Source organism: Halichoerus grypus, chromosome 8 (assembly GCF_964656455.1).
Source record: "Halichoerus grypus chromosome 8, mHalGry1.hap1.1, whole genome shotgun sequence".
Taxonomy (NCBI): Eukaryota; Metazoa; Chordata; class Mammalia; order Carnivora; family Phocidae; genus Halichoerus; species Halichoerus grypus.
In genome coordinates this window covers 121,958,029-121,979,842 of record NC_135719.1, presented here as the reverse complement: position 1 = coordinate 121,979,842, position 21,814 = coordinate 121,958,029, and the positions used below count along the sequence as shown (strand labels likewise).

The following is a 21,814-nucleotide window of genomic DNA, read 5'->3' as shown; positions in this document are numbered from 1 at the left end:
CTAGGTGGTTTTAGAAGATGTAAATACCTTCTTGTGCAGTTTACACTGTTTTATATTTGATGATTTCCATAATTTCTTCCCTGCTAAAAGGTATTGTTAATACGTATTTATTATTGTTTATTCCATATTTTGTATACTTTACATTTTAGTTAGTTAAAAAAAATTGTTACCAAGGGCCAACTTTAGGCATTTAGTTTTTAAATTTCATTTGTAACGTTTATCTTTCGGTCCTGTAACTTATTTTCATCTGAACAGTTGTGTTACTTTATTTAAGATGTTTTCTTTAAATACCATCACTTAATATGAAAAGCATAACCTCTTTCCTTATTTTTCTATTCTTCTTTATTGGTGTTTTGACCATTAAATTGATGTTCAAATCCTTAGTTCCCTTTGTTTCTGTCTCCCTCTCATTCAGTGTAAAACTTCCTGTTTTCTACATTTTGATCTTTATAATGCCTGGAGGCAACAAATGATTTTAAATGGTTTCTGGGTGTTAAATCTGGCTGTAGTACTGGGAGGTGGAGGTTAATGGTCCTAATGTAGTATCTGAAATAGCGCTGAAGATGAACTTGGTCACATACTGGAAGAGATACTGGAAGAATGGCCTGGCATATTAGACATAGTGCAGTTTTTTATACATAAGTCAAAGGTTTGAGGTTCTTTATGGGTGACGTTTTGTGATTTTTTTTTTTTGTACAGCTAATGTCAGAGTGGGAGAGCTGTGTGAGGCTCTTGAGCAGGAACTCTGTTTCTCCCGTCTCTGTGCCCGAGCTGTCAGAGCAGTCAGGAGTGAATGTGACTTGGGCTGGAAAAACTCATCTGCTGAACACCAGCCAGGGCCACAGTGTGCTATGTTAGCAGCTCCTTCTCCCTTGGGTGCCCAGGACTTAATCTTTATTGTGACAAAAGTTACCTTAGATAGACTAGCTTCCTGTATCTAGAACTCAGACGATAAGAAAGTAGGAAGTACTTTGTGCTTATTAAAAGAATTGACTTGAAGAACATGACATTTGAAGGGCTTGGTAAGTTATTTAGTCTCATCAGCAGTTCCGAATTTGAATGGAATTAATTCTTGATAATTCAGAAAATTTAATTCCATTTAAAAACCAGTTAGAGCACCTAGCAAAATATAGATACTGTATTAAATACCAGGAGATAGGGGTGCCTAGCTGGTTGAGTTGGTGGAGCGTGTGACTCTTGAGCTCAGGGTCGTGAGTTCGAGCTCCGCCTGCGGTGTAGAGATTACTTAAATAAATACAACTTTAAAAAAAATACCAGGAGATAAAGAAATGATAAGATAAGGAGGTGCTTATAAGTCACAAATGCTTTGATAAAGATGAACTTGGGAAATTGCTAACAGGTGCTCTGATGGGTGTCCTGCGTCCACCATTTTAGTTAGTGTCACTCGGAAAATAAAGTGATTGACAACCTTGTCTCCAAAGACTTGGAATGAAATTGAGCCACTGACAGCTTTTCCCTAGTTATCGTTTTGAACTTCTCTTCCGGGGTATGAATTGTGACATTAGATTACGAATAGCAGACAGTCAGTTAAGCAAGAATGTTTAGTTTTAGTTTTAAATATTGCTTTTTAAGTTGAAAATTTTGTTTCAAACTGTACTCAAATCTTGTGACAAATAAAAAATATAATAGATATTTAGAAATCATCTAATATTTATATAGTGCCTTTATCCCCTCCAATGTAGATATGAAACTTTAGCTCTCCATGGGGCTGACAAATATAAATAACCTAGGAGCTCACTCATCTTTTTTTTTTTTTTTTTTTTTTTTTTTTTAGTGAAAGAGGAAAAATGTACAGTTCCAAATTCATCATCTTGGGACATAGTCCTAGGTATTAAAAAAAAAATGTTTTTCTTACAGGAGAATTGTGTCTGTTTTCAAGCAGGGCATTAATTAAGATTTTTATTAATTTACATTCTTTTCCTTGCATCCACTAGAAATATAAGGATGTGTTTTCAGGTGTACTTGGGATTTTTAAATGAGTGAGGTATGTACCATTCACTTGTCCAAAACCCACCAGAATGTGCCTATATGTTTAGTTTTCAAGAATACAGTTGAGAGAGGATAACATCCTGACTGCAAAAATGAAAGAAATAAGGCTTTGTTCCTGATATTCTTGGAAATATCCATCCACAGAAACTGAAAAATGTGCTGATTGTGACTTGACCTGATTCTTACTTAAAACCAGGTCTTGACTGGAATGGGAAAGGAGAGCCCCACGTTCTCTCAGCTGCAGCTGAAGGTCTAGTTCCTACCCAAAGGGACGTCTTCACAGGGAAAGGAAAAGAAAGTACCCTCCCCCCAGGCCCCACTCTTTTGTCTTCTATCTGCTTGCAAGCTGTGTTCTAGACTTTTCTTGAATGCTGGTCATAATATTTCCTTAACTAGTTAGCAAGAACCTGAGGGTTTCTGTTCTACCCAGAGAGAGATTATTGCTCTCCCTTCCCCACAGAGGTTTTCTGTCTTTGAAATGCCATCTGAGGAGCTGTCCCTTCAGCACCCAGGTTCAGCATCACTTCTTTTAAAACCTTATACGTTTAAATAAATACTTAACACATCCTGTATGTTCACAACTATGCTTCAGACCAGAGGAAAGAAGGAACGGTATAAGAGAAGGAACGGTATAACAACAGTTAATTCTCTTAAGGAAAATTCAGATAGTCAGTTGAGGAAAATGTGTGAATGCAAACTTGTTAAAGAGACAGGTATCTTTTCATCAGTAAAAGCTGTTAGAAAAAGTCAATGTTCCTTCCTTCCATGACCAAGGAGACTCCTAACATAATTTACGTATTTCTCCAAGAGGGTTTCTTATCACTCCTTAATATACGCATTGTTTTTCTCATTGATGTAGACAAGATAAGACAAGAGTTAGTAATCAGGATTCATTTTAGGACCCAGAAACATTTAAGCTATTTTAAGCAGAAAGTGATTTAACACAGCAAAGTGGATGCTTACAGAATTGTTGGAAGGGCAGGGAGAAGGGGCTCTTAGCTGGACCTATAGGAACAACTCCCACAGCATTGCAGACCTGGCTCACCCGGCAAGCTACCACTTCTCTAATTGCGAACATACAGAATCAGGAGTTGACATTGAAGCTGTCCATTTCAAGAACACCCTGTTGTAGTTGCTGTCCAGAGATTAGGCAACCACTTGGCCTTGCAGCATTCCTTTCTACAACTGCCCAGAGCTAATGATTAGACACCGACATGCAGAAAAATCCCACTTCTCCACAGCCATGCTTGCCAGGAGAAGCGGCAAGAAGATGGTGTCCAACTCACTTCTGCCTTCCCTATCTTGTGCATCTAATTGGCAAAAGCAGACCTGTAGTGGTAAGGGAGTCTGGAAAATGTAGTTCTTAGCTTTCTGGCCTCTGTACTGCAAGATATGCTGGAGGATTTTAGAGCGGATGTTGATCATTATTCTGTAGGACCAGCTGTAACATTTATTCTTTAAGAGGAGTGCCAGATGAGGTGAGAGCTTGAACAATTGGAACTTTGGGGGGTCGAGATGGGCTATACTTGTTGTATATATTTCTGTATTCTTTTGTGCAGACTGCCAGTTGCATTGTAAAATACAAATGAATATTAGTCCTAGATAAGATAGGAATACTCTAATTAAGCAAGAATATAGAGTTTTGAGCACCACGAGCATGTGAGTGGAGGTTGGAGTCATCCTGGAGCTGGCCGAGGAAGGAAGAGAACAGCCAGCAGTGGCCAGTTCCTCTTTTGGTCTTGCCAAAAGTTCAGAAATGTATCTTTGTTTTCTTAGTTTTTTGTTTGTTTGTTTTTTCGCAAACCGACTATATTCTCTCTGTTTCAGGAGGTCCAGTGCATTTTTAAAAAAATTTTTCAGATCTGAGTTTGGTTCATTTCCTACTGAGATAGATTGTCCCCCCATTTTACTTGACTTCTGCTTACCTGCTGAATGTTCAGCAGGGTGAGTACAGTGGTGAATAAAACAGACAGACTCTGCCCTTGTGGATCTCACAATCTTGCAGGACGGCAGGCACTGAACAAGTAATTAAACCTTGTTGGGTCTTGCCAAACAGAGACGGTTATGGACGTGTTTGATGGGGGCCTGACCTCATTCAGGCGGGGGTTAGGAAAAGTTCCTCTAGGAGATTTTGTTTAAGCTGAGACCTGAGGGTTGAGTATGAGTCAGCCAGGTAAAGACAAAGAGACTGAGAAGACAGAGCACAGGGTTTTCATGAGAGAAACATAAAATAGCACTTTACTCCTATAGCAACACCTTATCTAGCCTGAGATTTGTAATCACTGGTAGCTATTATGAACTATCCAAGGAAGCCTTTCCAAACAGCGCTGAAGATATAATCAGGTACCCTAGGTTCACTCTGCATTAGAAAGGAGATGAGTGGTTGGGTGTGGTACTTGGGGACATCAGGGATGGAGTTGTGGAGCAGGTGACTTCTGGAGTGAGATGTCCCCTGGGAGGCTCCTCTCCTGCACGTCTTAATCACCAGGTCATGGTAGAACCACGTTTTGAAAATATCCTCCCAATTTACTCCACACACTTCGTCTTACCTGCTGCTGATGTTCAGACCCTGTGCTTGCGTGCCTGGGCTACTTCAATGGCCTCCCTAGTGGTTCCTTTTGCAGTAGGCTCCCTATCCTCCAGGTTATATTCCCCATGGCTGCCAAAATTGATGTCCTTTCTAAATCGCCATCTAATAACTCTCCCCTACTTAAAAATACATGAGTCCTATCATTCACAGCGTGAAGTTCAAGCCTCTCAGAATGACTTTAAAACCATTTCACAACCTAGCTGACCCCAGCAAGACCTTGAGCCTCATCTCCTATCCTAATGCATATAATCCAGCCACACTGGACTCCTTGAAGTTCTTAATATGCCATATATTCTCATACCTCATGTTCTTGCTCATGACCTTCCCTTTGCTTGGTTTGTCCTTCTCCATCCTGATCTTTGCTGCCTGATGCGATCCTTCCCGCTCATTCTTTTTTTTTTTTTTTTTAGATTCTATTTTTAAGTAATCTCTACACCCAACATGGAGCTGAAACTCACAACCCCAAAATCCAAAGTTACACACTCTACCGACTGAGCCAGCCAGGCACTCTCCCTCCCACTCATTCTTTAGGGCGCATTCCCAGTGTTGCCTTCCCTGAGAATCTCTTCCCACTCACCCTCTTATATCCTGTCCTGCAGTGGGAGTTGGTGGTTTTCCTAATCTGATCATACAGCTATGAAGGCTCTTTTAACACTGTGGTTTGGTTGTTGTGTGTCTGCCTTGTCACTGGATTGTATGCTTCTCACCATCTAGTACACAGTAAAATGAATAAGTCTTCTAAAAATGATCTCCCTCTATGTTCCCTTTCATTAAAATGGTTTGTCATGGTACGACATTCTGCATAATGCTCCAAGTAGAAATTATTACATGAATATTTATTGAATGCTCACTATGTGCTAGTGATTAAGAATAATGCAACAGAAAATAGGTTAGCCACATTTCTTGCCTTGATGGAGCTTACCTTATAGTGGGCAGACAAGCCAAGTGAACAGATAACTTGCTATGTTTACCCATCGGTAAATGGGTGATTCAGTGGTATTTTCAGAATGTTTTTGACTTCTTTTTTTTTTTTCTCTTTCTCAGTGTTAGAGATTGATTTTGCGGAACTAACCCTGGAAGAGATTATTGGCATCGGGGGCTTTGGGAAGGTCTATCGTGCTTTCTGGATAGGGGATGAGGTTGCCGTGAAAGCAGCTCGCCATGACCCCGATGAGGACATCAGCCAGACTATAGAAAATGTTCGCCAGGAGGCCAAGCTCTTCGCCATGCTGAAGCACCCCAACATCATTGCCCTTAGGGGGGTGTGTCTGAAGGAACCCAACCTCTGCTTGGTCATGGAGTTTGCACGTGGAGGGCCTTTGAATAGAGTGTTATCTGGGAAAAGGATTCCCCCAGACATCCTTGTGAACTGGGCTGTGCAGATTGCCAGAGGGATGAACTACTTACATGATGAGGCAATTGTCCCCATCATCCACCGCGACCTTAAGTCCAGTAACAGTGAGTATAAAGAGATGGGGCTGGAGGGCTCAAGAGCACTTTTATACTCAGTCCATGGCTTTGGTGGGAGTGGATTCCTAAAGGAATCTCAGTGGGCAGTGAAACTCCTTGGTTAAAACCATTCCATCCTTGAGTTGAGATATAGGGATGGAATGAGTGCCAGGAAAAATTGGTTTAGAAAGAGAAGAATGAGGCAGCCAAGGGGTTTGGAATAATTCTGAGCTCATATTAGCAGGCAAGGTTGGCAGTGTATAATTCTGCTCTGCTGTGCAATATATATCTACATATATATATAGATAGATAGATTTTTCCACTTTAGGGAAGTGTGTCTGTAATCACAAAAGGGGTTTCCCTCTTTGGTGGAACAACAGGTAATTATAATGCCTATTTGAGTTCTACCTGACCACCCCAACTTGAGCTACCCCCCAGAGAAGGGGCTATAAGGAAGAGGAGGCATGTTGTTTAAGCTATGGAGCTGATTCGGGTGACAGTGTCCACTGGGAGAGCGTGACCTGGCTGGTAATAGTATAGACTCCTGATAGCCTGCGGGTCTTAGTAATGAATTGTTGTAACTACCTAGTGTTTAATAACAGGGAACTGAGAAGTAACTGTTTATGAAACATCCAAAATCCATAAACTGGATTGTAAAGCAAGTGTTAGACATAATTATATGGTGAGTTGGTGGAAACCAGTCTCTTTCCTTGGAGGAATCTGCAGGCGCTGGGACTATGCTGCTTTTGTGTGGTAATTTGTGCTCTTTCTTGCCTACACTGTGTGGTAGAGAGGATAGAATTTGTTACATAGGATATGCTTAAGATGATTTTGAGCATCCTATCTGGAGAGGGGGCATTAGGGTTTTGGAGGGGGTGGTGTGGGTCCCAGGAACTTTGCTCTCTGTCTCCTTCAGCATTGAGCCCAGAACTCCTTTGGACTTTGTTTGGTTCTGAGCTGTTCCAGATGTGGTTTATTTTTCTGTCAATACTACTGTGAATGTTTACTTTTAAAAATATGGGGTTTTTTTGTGTGTCTTTTTTTGTTGTTGGACAATTATAATTATTTTTATTTTATAATTCCTTATGATTTTATTTTTTTTAATTATTAACATATAACGTATTATTTGTTTCAGGGGAAAAATACATTTTAAAATTATTTAAGTAGATGTTTTTGTTGTACAAAAATTAGTAGATAAAAAAGAGAAAGATAACCAATAATGTTTTCCTTCAGGGAGTACAACTATTACATTTGGCATATCCTCCCAGACATTTTTAAAGTAAATGTTTTATGTATATATAAATGTATATATACATATGTTTGTACATACAGACACACCCATACACAAATAGACTTTCCAATTTACTTTAAAATAGCCTTTCTTATCCTTATCTCTTCTACCTGAGCCCTCTTCTCTCTTAATAATAGAAACATTCATCCTTGTAAAAGCATGGAACATTATATATAATTCATGTGAAGGATTTAAGTTCCATAAAATAAGATTATTCTCATCCCTCCTCCCAGATTCTATTCTTTAAATGTATTAAATTAAAATTTTTGGTGATCCCTTTCATATTTCTGCCTAGACATTGCTTCGGATGATGGGGTAAGAATAAGCAGATGTGTTGGTAGAAAATGTGATGTAGAAGCTGACTGTTCTTTATTTTTTCTTATATCCGTATGCTGGAAGAAGTAGGCAAAGTGCTCTAATCATACGTATTGAGTCCTTTGAAAAACTTGGGCTAGGATGAAGGAATTGTAAAAGTCAATCATTTCCTCCAGGAAGTTTCAAATTTGGGTGTAATTTCAAGCTGTAAACACCAGGTTTTACCTTCCATGAGATTTGCATTTGGAAGTCTAGGCTCTTTTGAAAGAAAAGTTACCTTGCTAAGGTTCTGCTGTGTGCAGGAGATGGCAAGAGACCTCAATGTCATTCTGTCACTGGGGAGACAAAACCCTATTCTTTCTTTGTCTTTAGTGGGCTTTCAGATTGCCAAGGTGGAGCCCTCAGGTGCACTGTGCTGTGGCGGGAGTTGGACTTACACGTGGTACAGTCTGACCCTTGACCTCAAGGGGGTCGCGGATGCCCAGAAATGTGTGGAGTCCACAGGGCTGTGTGGTTGGTGCTGATATTGATGCCTGCTGTAAACCTCACAGGGGAGTTGGGGTAGCTCCTTCACATTTGTCTGTGGTGGCTGTTTGCCCGGGATTGTGTGAATCCAGTATGAGTCTTTTTTTTCCTCCCTCCCCCCCAGCGAAAGTTTTTATTTAAATGGTAATTTATCTGACCATTAGTTACATTAACTCATGAGGTGAGTGTTGTTTTTTTAAATTTTATTTTATTATGTTACGTTAGTCACCATGCATCATTAGTTTTTGATGTTGTGATCCACAATTCATTGTTTTCGTGTAATACCCAGTGCTCCATGCAGTACGTGACCTCTTTTTTTTTTTTTTTAAAGATTTTATTTATTAATTTGAGAGAGAGAGCACAGCAGGGGGAGCGGCAGGCAGAGGGAGAAGCAGGCTCCCCGCTGAGCAAGGAGCCGGATGCGGGACTCGATCCCAGGACCCTGGGATCATGACCTGAGCCAAAGGCAGACACTTAACCGATTGAGCCACTCCGGTGCCCCTCTCTTGGTTTTTATTAAGGGTTCTAGAAAGTTGGATTTTGGCCACTGTCATGTGAGGGCAGAATTCTAGGAATCATATGTGTTAGTTGACTTAGATCCACTAGGGAAAAGACTATGTACATATGGGGGTTGTCTTTGTGGAAAAAAGAAAGTAGTTGGTGATAAACATCTGTTATAAAAGGCTCAGTAGAAAGGTGATTAATTAAAATGCTTTACTATCCTGGTCACCTACTTTAAAAAGTCATGTGCTGTTAACTGGCAATGGAAGGTGTACAGCATCCTGTGTTGATATATAATCCTCAATAAGTTTAGGTTTGACAGCACATAACCTAAAAACCAAAATAGCAGTGGCTAAAACAAGGTGTACGTTCATTCGTCTTTGAAAAGAAGTCTGCAGAGTTTAGGACATCCCAGTGTCATCAGGGATCCAGGCTCATTTTTCACTCCATCCCAATACATGGCTTGCATTCTCAGGCTTGCCTTATGTTCTGAGATGGCTGCTGAAATGCCAGTTATTCGGTCCAAGTATCAGGCCTGAAGGAGGAAGAAAAGCAGAAGCACAGAAAAAGGTGCTCCTGGAGCTGAGTTGGCTCCCGTGATCCTCCCAGAAACCCAGCAAAAACACATCTGCTTGCATTAATTGGCCAGAATGTAATCATATAGCCATGGCTGGCGCAGGGGAGGCTGGGAGATGCAGGACTTTAATCTGGGTGGCAGTGAGCCCAGCTAATAATCAGGGGCTATTACCAAGGAAGAGGGAGAGCAGGGCTGGTGGGGGAAGCAGCTGGTAGTCTTCCCATGAAATCTTAATGTGGGACATGCATTGGGAAGAACTGTTTATTTCAGATGTTTGGCATCATACAACCAAACAAGGTTAGCCAGGCCTGGGGATGTGTGGCTCAGACCCCTGATTTAACCCATAGCTTATACTCCTTTACCACATTGCATCATTAACTCAAACACCACTTCTTAAAACTACTTGCAAAAAGCCCTGGCTCTGATAATGGATTTGTGTCTGCTCCGTCAATTGGGAAGAACCAGCTGCTTGATGGTTAGCAGAGGTGTCAACGAAAGATGGTCTTTTAGTGGAAAGATTGTCCTTTTGGGGGTTAGGTAGATGGATTTCAGGATTTTGGCTTGAAGGCATTGGGCAGAATAACAGTTCAATAGCGGTCGTTAAAACTTAAATTAGTGTAAAAACAAGGTCATATGAAAAAGCTTCGGAAAATGAAAAGCCTTGCCCAAAGTGAAGGTTGTGTTATTACTTTTATTTTATTATTAAATAATTTCTTCCCTTCTCTTAGAAAACATAGAAAAACAGAGAGGTAAAAGCAGTGTGTTTCTCCAGTTTTTGCATTTATGGATATTTGTTTTTACCCAGAATCGTGCACGGGAAATCCTAATAACCATGTTGCTTGTAGCATGCTTTTGTGCCCCCCAACTTGTCTGTGTACTGTGACTTGTTATGTAAATAAATAGTCTTCCACCACAAGATATTTAAAGGTTGCACAGGATTCCACTACTTAGATATACTCCAAACCAAACCCCTAAACGAAACCAAACCCCTATGCAACAATAATAATAATAGTAATAGTAATAATAATAATAATAATACAACTGACGCTTATGGAGTGCTCTCTTTAAGGTTAGGCATGAAACATTTCATGTCGATTCGCTTTTCATTCTCACAGCAGCCCTGCAGAGTAAAGACTATGAACGTGTTTATTTTACAGAGGAGGAAACTGAGGCTCGGAAGGGGTCAGCCATTTGGCCAGGGTCTCGCCGCCGCTGGACCTAAGGGCGGACCTTGTGGCCAGGTCTGGCCCCTTTGCCTGTGTCCCCAGTTACCACACTGTTGCCAGCACACTGCCGTTGGGTGGCTGGGGCGCTTCACCTTCACAGAGCCAGGGCCCTGGGGTGCTTTGGTTTTATATGATTAGGAATAGTATTACCCTACTCATAGAGCCACAGCATCCACATTTCCTTAAGGTCTGATCGACTCACTCTTAGTTTCATAGCAGAAAAGCAGAGGAGGTGAGTGGTGAGCTGCATGTGCTTGGGACTCGGCACACAGTGCCTGCGAGCGTGCAGGAGAACATGCAGGTGACAAGGGACTCGAGCTGCTGGGTCAGCGGTTGTAGGCTCCCATGCCTTGCGGTCAGGGTCCATCCATTCGTGAAGGGGTCGGCGTGAAGCTTGGGAGGAATGCCGGTGAAGTGAGTGCGCGCCGTGCAGCGTGGGCCGCTGAAGGATCGAACACAGCTCAGCCGGCCTCCCGCTGCCTGCCAGCCTGCATCCTCCGGCTCCTCTTGTTGATTCCATGATCTCAGGAGCACCCCCCAGGCCTCCAAGTAGATTTTGTGTCTTTAGTGTCCAGGGACATGAATGAATGCGTAAATGAGTGAATGAAGTATCCCTTGAACTGGTCTGCTTACGGGATCTCAAAGTGTGAAACCTCCCCCTCTCTCGTCGGAGGAGGTCCCGCATCCTCCGGGACTTGCGCGGTCGTCTGTTTCATCACCTGTATAAGCTCCAGGCCCTTGCCCCAGTCCTAATGTCCAAGTCCACCAACGTTTCAGGTGCCGAGGGTGGTATTTTCACAGTGTATTTGTTACCAACCTCCAATGCTTCTGGCCTCTTTTTTCTCTGCACCCTTCCCAGATGCCAGCCCCAAATAACTCACTGGCAGTGGGCTGCCAGGTGCTGCGGGAGCAGGCCACCCCCTGCCACCTGCACCCACCGCCAGTCCGCTCCGTCCAGCCTCAGCGCCCCTTGTGTCCCCTCCTTGTCAATTCCCCGTTGTGCCCCTCACAGTGTCCCTTCTAGTTTTATGGACTTGTTTGATTGGCTGCTCCTCTTGGCAACCAGAGGCTGAGTAGCGCCCCTCCCTCCAGTTTCTCTGCTCACCTGTGTTTGTGCTCTCCTCAACCTTCTCTCAAGAGTTCACAAGATATAGAAGCAGAAGCCTTGCTTTCTTGGAAGTGGAAGGAGGACAGAGCTCCCATCTTGCCCTTGACCTCAGACTGGCTGTAATATTCCAAGCCCTGGATTATACCCGGACTGGACACTGGCCATGGACCCTGACTGTGTTTCCTGGGGAGGATTTCTCTGGGCTGAAAGTGTGCTGTGGAACTTTGTGACCCACTGGATTCCACTCACCGGTGTCCTTCCTGTATACTGAGGTTGAGCACATTCCTATGTGCAGGAATGAATGAATGAATGAATGAATGGAAGAAGCACGTAGGGCACAGGGATCCTGGCCAAGAGCAATGTGGCAGGAAGGACTTGCCTAGAAAAGGATGAGGAGTAGCCCTAACAGCAGTTTTTCCTATAGGAGAATAAAAGAAACTATAAAACATTCCCAGGATGGATCTGGGAGGCAGCAAAGTGTTGGCTGTTGAACCCAATTCCTAGTCCTTTGTAAGAGGTGTGTAAGTGACTTTTTTATGTCTCATGAAGGATCCCCAAATGAGATAATTCCGACAGTACTTGGCTTGGGTACTGCTGGATCTCTCTCCCCATTTTCCTTCCCATTTCTGGTCTTTGTGGTTCTTTGTTTGCTACAAGTGCCTTCTTTTGGAGTTGGAGGGTGATGGACATGTTTTGAGGATTTTTCCTGGCAAAAGCATACAAGCGCTCAATGAATTGGACATTTTGGTTGTAGAAGGCAATACCTAAGGTTAGCCATCAGCCACCAGGCATGTACCAGAGGATTCTGTTCATTGATGGGTAGCATTTTGCATGAACACAGAGGCATGTTCTGCAAGTCAAAATAAAGACATAAGTAAATAAAGCTGAAATGAAGCGAACGATCGAACCTAGCGAGGCCTGACCTAGAGGTCGAGTTGCAGCTCCCATTTCTTTAATGTTGCCTGGGAACCATGCTTTTCCCTTCTCCCTTGGGCATGGCCATCTCTTGCACAAAGACAGTTCTCCTTTATGTGTTAATTTGAGTGCTTGGTGTTGAGAATATAATAGTAAGCAATACCAGACACCTGCCCTGCCCTTAAGGGGCTCCCTGTGGGGTCACAGGGAATGACCTAAGTCAGGACTATGGTGCATGCTGTGGAGGGAAGGAGTTGGTGCCTGAGAATTTCCTGAGGGAGCATAGGAGTTAATGAGACAAAGCAGTGAGGGTAGGTAGGGCCAGGACGGTCCAGGCAGGGAGACCAGCAGACTCAAATGCCCAGTGAGAGCATGGCCCCCCAGGAGGTAGGTGATGCCCTTGACGTTCCCAGGGTCTTTTCCTGGGCTTGCCGGGCCTGAGGAGGATCAGGAGGGAAATTGGTCTCTTTGTGGCAGATTTGCCATCCTTACCCCAAGCTTGCTCTGGAGTGCCTTCCTTCATCTGTGGTGGCTCTGGGGGCTTCTCTGCAGCATACTCAGTGGTGTAGGAGGTGGCTTGGGGCCCTGGGCAACATTTAGGCACCTATAAACCCTGTGTTGCAGTTGGAGCAGAAGATGGAGGATCTTGGTGTAGGTATTCTGGACCCTGAGCCATTATCTTGGGGAAAACAGGCTCAGTGAGGGGGCAGGTTCAGGGCAAGAAGGGCTTTTTTTTTTTTTTTTTTTTTTTTAAGATTTTGTTTATTTATTTGACAGAGAGAGACACAGCGAGAGAGAGGGAACACAAGCAGGGGGGAGTGGGAGAGGGAGAAGCAAGCTCCCCGCCGAGCAGGGAGCCCGATGTGGGGCTTGATCCCAGGACCCTGGGACCATGACTTGAGCTGAAGGCAGACGCTTAACGACTGAGCCAGGCAGGCGCCCCCAAGAAGGGCTTTTAAAGATGTGTGGGCTCTGATTCCAGATGATTCCTTAGTGTCTTCCCCTTTATCTGTTTCCTCTGATTTGAGCCACTGTTGCCTTGAAGGTCAAATCATGATGTCTTTTCTTTCCCACATCTCTCCCAGGCAAACCTGGCAACAACTAAGTAGTGATGTCCACCTTTTTCAGCCGGTCTATGACACTGTCATTGTTCAGGGTCAAGATCTGTGCTTCAGTATCTCTAAGGAGACAAGAGCCTGCCTGTCTCTCCTTTCCTCCTTGTCTCTTGGAAACATTTCAATTCCTGACTTGGTTTTTTACTTCATTCCTGTGACGTAGCTCAGGGCTACTTGTGGTTCAAGAAAGTGAGACACAAGGTGGGGCGCCTGGGTGGCTCAGTTGGTTAAGCGACTGCCTTCGGCTCAGGTCATGATCCTGGAGTCCCGGGATCGAGTCCCACATCGGGCTCCCTGCTCAGCAGGGGGTCTGCTTCTCCCTCTGCCCTCTTCCCTCTCGTGCCCTCTGTCTCTCATTCTCTCTCTCAAATAAATAAATAAAAATCTTTAAAAAAAAAATAAAAAAAAAAAAAAAAGAAAGTGAGACACAAGGTGATGATGTGAGTGGTCTTGTTGTGTCAAGAAAAAAATGTAGCTTCTTCTCCAGGTCGCCCGTCTCTTTACCTTGGAATCCCTTCCATTCCTCATCAGCTCCATGGAGAGCCATACTGTTCCTCTTATTAGGGAAGGGCTGTTAACATAGCACCCTTGAACCCCTTGAAATCTATGCAGAATGTGTGCGGGTTCATTTTGGGGGACAGGGTTGCTACTTTGACTAATCCAAGACTCTGAGAAGGTTATGAGTTAACACTGTTATAGAGAACTTCTTAAATTGGGCATCTGGGTAAGAGGAGAATTGGTGGCGTAGAAGGAGTACTGGCCCACGTACCACCCTTGGCACTGACGGGCCGGGTTGCCTTGGGCACATCTTGAGTTCTCTGATCCTCAGATTCCTCGTGCGTGAAGTGAAAGGTTTGGATGAGATGGTCTTCGAGGTCCCTTCCAGGACTGACCTTCAAATGCGCATGAGTGTGTTTGGGAGAAAGCGGCGACTGCGTGGTCTGTCTGTGCGTCAGGCCACCACGTGCCCAGGTTCCCCGCTTTCTGGCTTCTGGTTGCAGGGGCCGAAGCTCCTGATGAGGGGAATATTCTCCAAGTGGTTTAGGGAGAAAACAGTTGACAGGAACTCCCAGGTGCACCCCTCCCCCTTTGCTGCCCAGGGCATGACAGATGGCCTCCGGAGAGACGATGCTCCGGTCACATGAATCATGAGGGAGATTCACAATTAACGAAGGTCAGCCTTCATCCTGGAGGCAGGATGCAGTTAGTCAGATGCCGCTTCTGTCCTTGGGGCTGACTGAGGGGCATCCCGGTGTCTCGGAGCTTTGCTTTTGCCTTCCCACCCACTTCTCTGAATCAACATAAGGCTTTTTCAGGTGGGGCTCAAGACCACTTAGGTGTTTGTGTGCCTCTGCCCCCCTCCCCAGCAGAGCTGCAGGAAGACTCTGTGCTTGTGCAGCTGCCGGAACGTGACAGTGAGGTCTAGAAATGAGATATAATAAAGCTGAGGATTGCTCATCCCTGGATTTGTGCTCTCTGTAGGAAGCATGGAGGGTTTGATCTGAGAAGAAAGCATTTCCCCTTAAGCTTGGCTTTGGGGGTCTAATGGAAGGACAACTAGCTTGGGAGTCAGAGAGACTTGGATTAAAGCTACTTCTTGAGCCCTGACATTGAGCATGTGGCTAGCCTCTGGGAGTTCCCAGGATCCTCATCTGTAAAACGTGGGCAATACAGAAGAGCTGTGTTGTTTGAAGATGGTATGAGACAGTGCGTGCCACGTGTCACACGGGAACCACATTCACGAATGGGGCTGCACTTCTTTCCTCTTTCCAAGGGGTAGAAGAAACTTCTTTCTATTCCTTGGTATTTTAGGTGTACACAGGATATCGTTGGGTTTCCCTTTTTGAAGTAGCATGAGGATTTTAGGCAGCCCTGAGCTTCCCTTTCCCAAGTCGGCCGGGGGTAGCTTTACCGCTCCCACAGACGCGGGCAGATTTATTTCAGCCGAAGCCACAGAAGGAGATCGATACCTCCCAGCCCCATCCAGCTATGTCTGGGCTTCTTGTGGAAAAGGTCAGTGTCTCTCGCTCTCTTTGGACCTGCATTAACTCACAGTGCTTGGCCCCCTGAGAAATGCTGCCTTGTTTTGTTACGGCCTTTGGCCTGATTGAATGGGACAGCTGGCCAGTTTTATGACTGCTGGCCTCTCAGCTGATAATTAAAATGCTTTTGCCTCAGGAGGAAGGCAGTATATTTCTCTTTTCCCCGCTGCACCAATCTACGGCCAAGGTCAAAGGGAATGCCTTTTTCACTCCACCCCCCCCCCCAGCTTCCCCAAATCAACTTAGCATTCTTTTTTTTTTTTTTTAAGATTTTATTTATTTATTTGAGAGAGAGAGACAGAGGGAGAGTGAAAGGGAGAAGCCGACTCCCCACTGAGCCGAGAATCCTACATGGAACTTGATCCCAGGACCCTGGGATCATGACCTGAGCTGAAGGCAGATGCTTAACCGACTGAGCCACCCAGGTGCCCCCCCTCCCCAACTTAGCTTTCTTATTGCACAGTCTTTTCTAAGACTGGAATATTCAGGGTGGGCCAAAGAGATTTTATGTTGAGTTTTGTGGTCTTCCTTTGGCAGGAGGATGGAGCCATGCCCCTTTTCCATCTCTGTGCAGCAGCTTTATTCCAGATCTGGCTGTGCACAGCACTTAGTAGGTACTCAGGACATGTTGGTGGGTTTGGTCATCACAGATTCCAGAACTCTGTCTGTGCCCATGCATTAACCCTCTGCCCCCAACCCAAGACGTTAGCTGAACAATGCCCAAATTCTCCTTTAGAGCCCACATTTAGGATGTGAACCCTCTCTTTCATTGGAGATGAGCCCATGTGAGCTCTGGGTGAGATGTGGGTTGTGTCTTGGCTCTATTACTTGCTAGCTGGGACCTTGCGCAAACGATAAACTCTTTGTGCTTTCGTTTTTGTTAATGTTAAATGGGAATAATTATAATTCTACCCATCTCATTTTATAGGGTAGAGGTGAGGATTCAGTGAAATAATCTAGATAAAGCTTTTAGCACCATCTGGCACATGGTAAGTGCTCTGTATATTGATCATAATTATTGTAATTCCAGAGGCTGCATTTATTCCCTCAGTCTTTAGATCCACAATTTGTGATCTTGTACTTTCGAGTATAAATTGTCTTGTACTTGTATTCTCAGTGTTTTAGTCCTGTTCTCTCCAATTGCACTATAGATATTTAAAATTCAAAATGGGATATGTCCATAAGGTAAGAATAGTTCAACATTGAAATACAGAGGAAAGTTAATCTCCTTCCTCCCCTAAACCCTAAGTTTACTTCTTAGAATCAAATGAAATTAAGATGTGGGTTGGTTTTTTTTTTTTTTTTTTTTTTTGTCTCCTTTGATATTTTTTTTTCTGTAAAAACACAGGACTCCCAGAATTCTGGACAACAGAGGTAGTGTTTTTCTTTCTTCCATCTTCTGCTGCTCCCTACCCCCCTCTCCCACAAATTACGCACAATATAGGACTTTGCATATATCATTCCCAGTGTGTGGCAGCAATTCCTTGTTGCTATGCAATCTTGCCTTTTCTTTTCTTCTTCTTTTTCTTTTTCTTCTTCTTCTTCTTCTTCTTCTTCTTCTTTTTTTAGAGTGGGGGGAAGGGGCAGAGAGAGAGGGAGAGAGAGAATCTTAAGCAGGTTCCACACTCAGTGCGGAACCCGAAGCAGGGCTTGATTTCACGACGCTGAGATCATGACCTGAGCTGAACTCAAGAGTCAGATGCTTAACCCACTGAGCCACCCAGACGCCCTGAAATCTTGCATTTTCTATCCCTAGTCCCTTTCTAGATGGACTCAAACTCCTCTACTGAACAAGCTGGAAGGTGTTCCTTGGACCTCAGATAGTCAGCAGCCTAATGTTTGCCTCTGGAATTTTGCCAGCTATGAAGGCTCTGACTCTCTAGCCATCTCTCTACCATGGGACCTTAACCATACCGGTGGGGCCACGGGGCCCTTGCACTGACTGATCTTGTAACTCAGACCTTTCTCTGCAGATCCCTGTGACTATTTGCAACCTGATGTGTCTGATAAGGCAATGTGACAGGAAAAAGTATTATTGAAAAAAGAAAAAGTTACCCCAGATTCCATAGTGCAGATGCGACTGCTTTTTCTTTTCACGTGATTTGCCTATTCCTGTCTGTGTACCTCATCGTCTGCCACTTCAGTCCTAGAGTACAGGCCATCTGGATACATTTTATTTTTGTTTGTTTCTGCATTCTGGTGACCTTCAGAATCCAAGAAGGAGGAGGAGAAGATTGTAGTTGGGGGAAACAGTGAGTCTTCAGTTTCCAGTCATTCATAACTCCTTTTGTGTTTATTGATAAGATCAGAGCTTAGGGACCTTAGAGCCATGACCATGAGGTGCTGAGTAATTTGCCTAAAGTCAGGCTGTTGGGATGCCTGGATCTCGTGTCAGTGTCCTTTCTTTCAGGCACTCCCAGCCCCTGACAGTGGGGCCTGTTACTCTGCTATGTTTTCCAGCTAGGTCCCAAGTATTGTGGACGACAGCAGAATGAGGATCTCCACACCAACCGAGGGGTCAGAGATGCCTTGCTTTTGCCCCAGAGGTCACGGCTGAGCAGCCAAGCCTGCATCTTTCCTGCCCACGAACACAAACTCATTTCTTCACTGGGTTATATATAGAAGAGACCAGTGTTCAGGCTCTGCCAGGTGTTTTAGTTTTCAGGAAGAAAAAACAGTAAAGGCTCCCCACCGCCCCCTCTCCCTCAGCTGTATTGAGATATAATTGACATGTAACATTGTGTAAGTTTAAGGTTTACAATGTGATGATTTGATATACATATATATTGCAAAATGGTTACCACACAGGCTTAGTTAACATATCCATCACCTCACATAATTAACCATTTTTTGGTGTGGCGAGAACATTTAAGATTTACTCTTCTTAGCAGTTTTCAAGTATATAATACAGTATTGTTGTGTTTTTTTTAAAGATTTTATTTTATTTTAATTATTATTTTTTTTTATTTTATTTATTTATTAGAGAGAGCATGAGAAGCAGGGTGAGGGACAGAGGGAGAAGCAGGCTCGAGCAGGGAGCCAGATGCGGGGCTCGATCCCAGGACTCTGGGATCATGACCGGAGCCGAAGGCAGACGCTTAACCGACTGAGCCACCCAGGCACTCTTAAGATTTTATTTTTAAGTAATCTCTGCACCCAACATGGGGCTTGAACTCACAACCGCAAGATCAAAAGTCGCAGCCAGCCAGGCACCCCAGTACAGTATGGTTCACTATAGTTAGTCACCGTATTGTATGTTAGACCCCCAGAACTTACTCATTTTTTAACGGGAAGTTTGTACCCTTTGGCTAACATCTCTCCATTTCCCCTACCCTTCAACCCCTAGCAACCACCATTCTGCTTTGTTTCTGTGAGTTTGCCTTTTTTAGATTCCATATGTAAGTGAGATCACACAGTATATATCTTTCTCTGTCTGGCTTATTTCACTTCACATAATGCCCTCAAGGTCCATCCATGTTGTCATAAATGGCAGGATTTCCTTCTTTTTTATGACTGATACTCCATTGTATGTGTATATACGACACATCTTCTTTATCCATTCGTCCATAGATGGGCACTTGGATTGTTACTAAATCTTGGTTATTGTGAATAAAGGCTGCAGTGAACATGGTGGTGCAGATGTCTCTTGGAGATAGTGATTTCATTTCGCTTGGATATATATCCAGAAGTAGGATTGCTGAATCATATGGTAATTCTACTTTTAATTTTTTGAGGAACCTCCATACTGTTCTTCATAGTGGCTACAGCAATTTAAAATTGTACCAACAGTGCACAAAGATTCCCTTTTACATCCTCACTAACACGTTATCTCCTACTTTTTGGTAATCGCTATCCTAGCAGATGTGAAGTAATATCTCATTGTGGTTTTGATTTGCATCTCCCTGATGATGAGTGTTGTTGAGCATCTTTTCATGTGTCTGTTGCGTATTTGTTTGTCTTCCTTGGAAAAGGAGGTCCTCTGCCCATTTTTTTTTTTTAAGATTTTATTTATTTATTTGACAGAGAGAGACACAGTGAGAAAGGGAACACAAGCAGGGGGAGTGGGAGAGGGAGAAGCAGGCTTCCCGCTGAGCAGGGAGCCCGACGTGGGGCTTGATCCCAGCACCCTGGGACCATGACCTGAGCCGAAGGCAGATGCTCAACGACTGAGCCATCCAGGTGCCCCACATTTTTTTAATCAGATTGGAAAACATTTTTATTTCTTAAGTAGTCAGCTCCTTGCTCTCTGTGCTTCGGGATAGGAATCCCGTGGTGGATCAGTAACAGTCTCTCTGTCATTGTCAGTTCTCCTCTCTCTCTCAAACTCATAAAATTAACCATAAATTAGCTTGTCTTTCCCAAGTGCATGGCAGCTGGTGACAAAGAAGGGTGGCCCATCAAGTCCCATAGATGGTAATGAAAAATCAACTTAAATGTTTCCAAAATAAGATGATTTAAGATTATTAGTGACATTATCTGATTTTTTTCCTTAGCTTATTACTCATGGTGACAGCAATAAATGGCCTTCCACTTTTCCCCCCCAGGATTCCTAGAGATGGGATGAGGAATAATCATATTTTGCGTTTGGTGCTATAGAATTGTATTTGGAACAGTATCTAAGGCATTCCAGGCAGAGGTGGTGGTAGCCACATTTTACAGTAGAGAAAGCTGAGGCTCAGAGAGGTTTAATGCATTGCCCAAGAACACATAGCTAGAGAATAGTGGGGCCTGAACTCAAGTCCAGGCTCTCTAGCACTCGTGCGGTGGTCTTTCTTCTCTGTTCTTTAGGAACAGATTGTAGTAGGAGACCCTATTCTAGCAACTTGTTCTGTAGGATGGACCTTATGACTCATCAGGGTCTGGGTGTGCCGGAGCTAGCCCTGGCTTTAAACCTGGTCTTGGGACCTTTGTGGGGCAGATCATCGCAGATCATCCCCACATCTGGAATTGCAGGGAGGGGATCCTTCACTCTTTCAACCCAGGGGCCTGGTATTCCTAGGCCTGATGGTCCTCAAATGCACTGGAGCTGAGGGCTACTATCTCATTTCTTCTTTCCCCAGGACCCCTGCAGAAGCACAATATGAATCTTAGCCATCATTCTGTAGCCTCAGCCTTACCTCTTGTTAGTGTTCCTTGTGAACCAAAACTATGCATATATACAGCTGTCTAAAAGTTGGGCTGTAACAGAAGTTTCCACATTATTTGACTCTTGTTTTTGCTTATGTTGATATTGTGGTTTTGCTTTTGTTTAAACAAGGGAAATATAGACAGGTTTCAGATAAATTCACAGATGCGTATTTATGGAATTAAAAAAATTTTTTAAAGTTTTATTTTAGAGAGAGAGAGCAAGTGCGCGTGAGTAGGGGGAGGGGCAGAGGGAGAGGAGAGAGAGAATCCCAAGCAGACTCTGCGCCGTGTGTGGAGCCTGGCATGCGGCTCGATCCCACGACCCCGAGATCATGACCCTAGCAGAAACCAAGAGTCGGACGCCCAACCGACGGAGCCACCCAGGTGCTCCTTGGAATTTTAAAATTGTTAACCAGAAAGGTAATGTAAATGTTCAAAAAGGGTTTGGACACACTTGTTAATATCCGAGCCCCCTGTGGTTTATTTGGATGCCATGGCTTTTAGCCTCCTGTCCTCTTGGGGGTGAGCAGGCCCTCCAGAGCTGTTGCCTCTGCAGCCGAGTTTGTAACTGGATGGACTGGGTCGGACCAGCGTGGCAGTTGCATTCCCCCATGGAGGACAGCTAGACACGCTAGGGATGCCCACTTCTATTTTTAGATTAATGTCGTGACAGAGACATTTGACTTTCTATCCTTCATCCCTTAATGCTCTGAGCTGAATTGATTGCTTATGGAACAGCCCCCAAACTATTACGAGTGAAGCTTCCCAGCTGTTCCCTTCTGCCTTACGAAGAGAATTTTGACTTTGTTGCCACCAGTATCTTTGAGGTGTTATGATGGGAGGAAAGCAGAGGGGACAGGACAGGAATTGTGCAAATTCATCCTAACAGAAGTGTTTTTTAGAAAGGCATTTTCAGCAGGAAATTCATGGGTTTCTTTTTGTGAGGGCAATGAATGGGAGAGAAATGGGGGGTTTGTAGAAGTGTTTTTGGGGGGCCTGTGAACCCTCTGGTGCTTGGCAAAA

General features: G+C 44.0%; 1 protein-coding gene across 1 annotated transcript in view; it reads left to right on the top strand.

Moving 5' to 3' along the window:
* The window catches only part of MAP3K9 (mitogen-activated protein kinase kinase kinase 9), a 77,083-nt gene that overhangs the window by 1,676 nt on the left and 53,593 nt on the right, over positions 1 to 21,814 (top strand). The window contains exon 2 of the mRNA XM_036107273.2: positions 5,645 to 6,058. Coding sequence (XP_035963166.2) covers positions 5,645 to 6,058 — 414 coding nt within the window. The remainder of the gene's footprint in view (positions 1 to 5,644; positions 6,059 to 21,814) is intronic.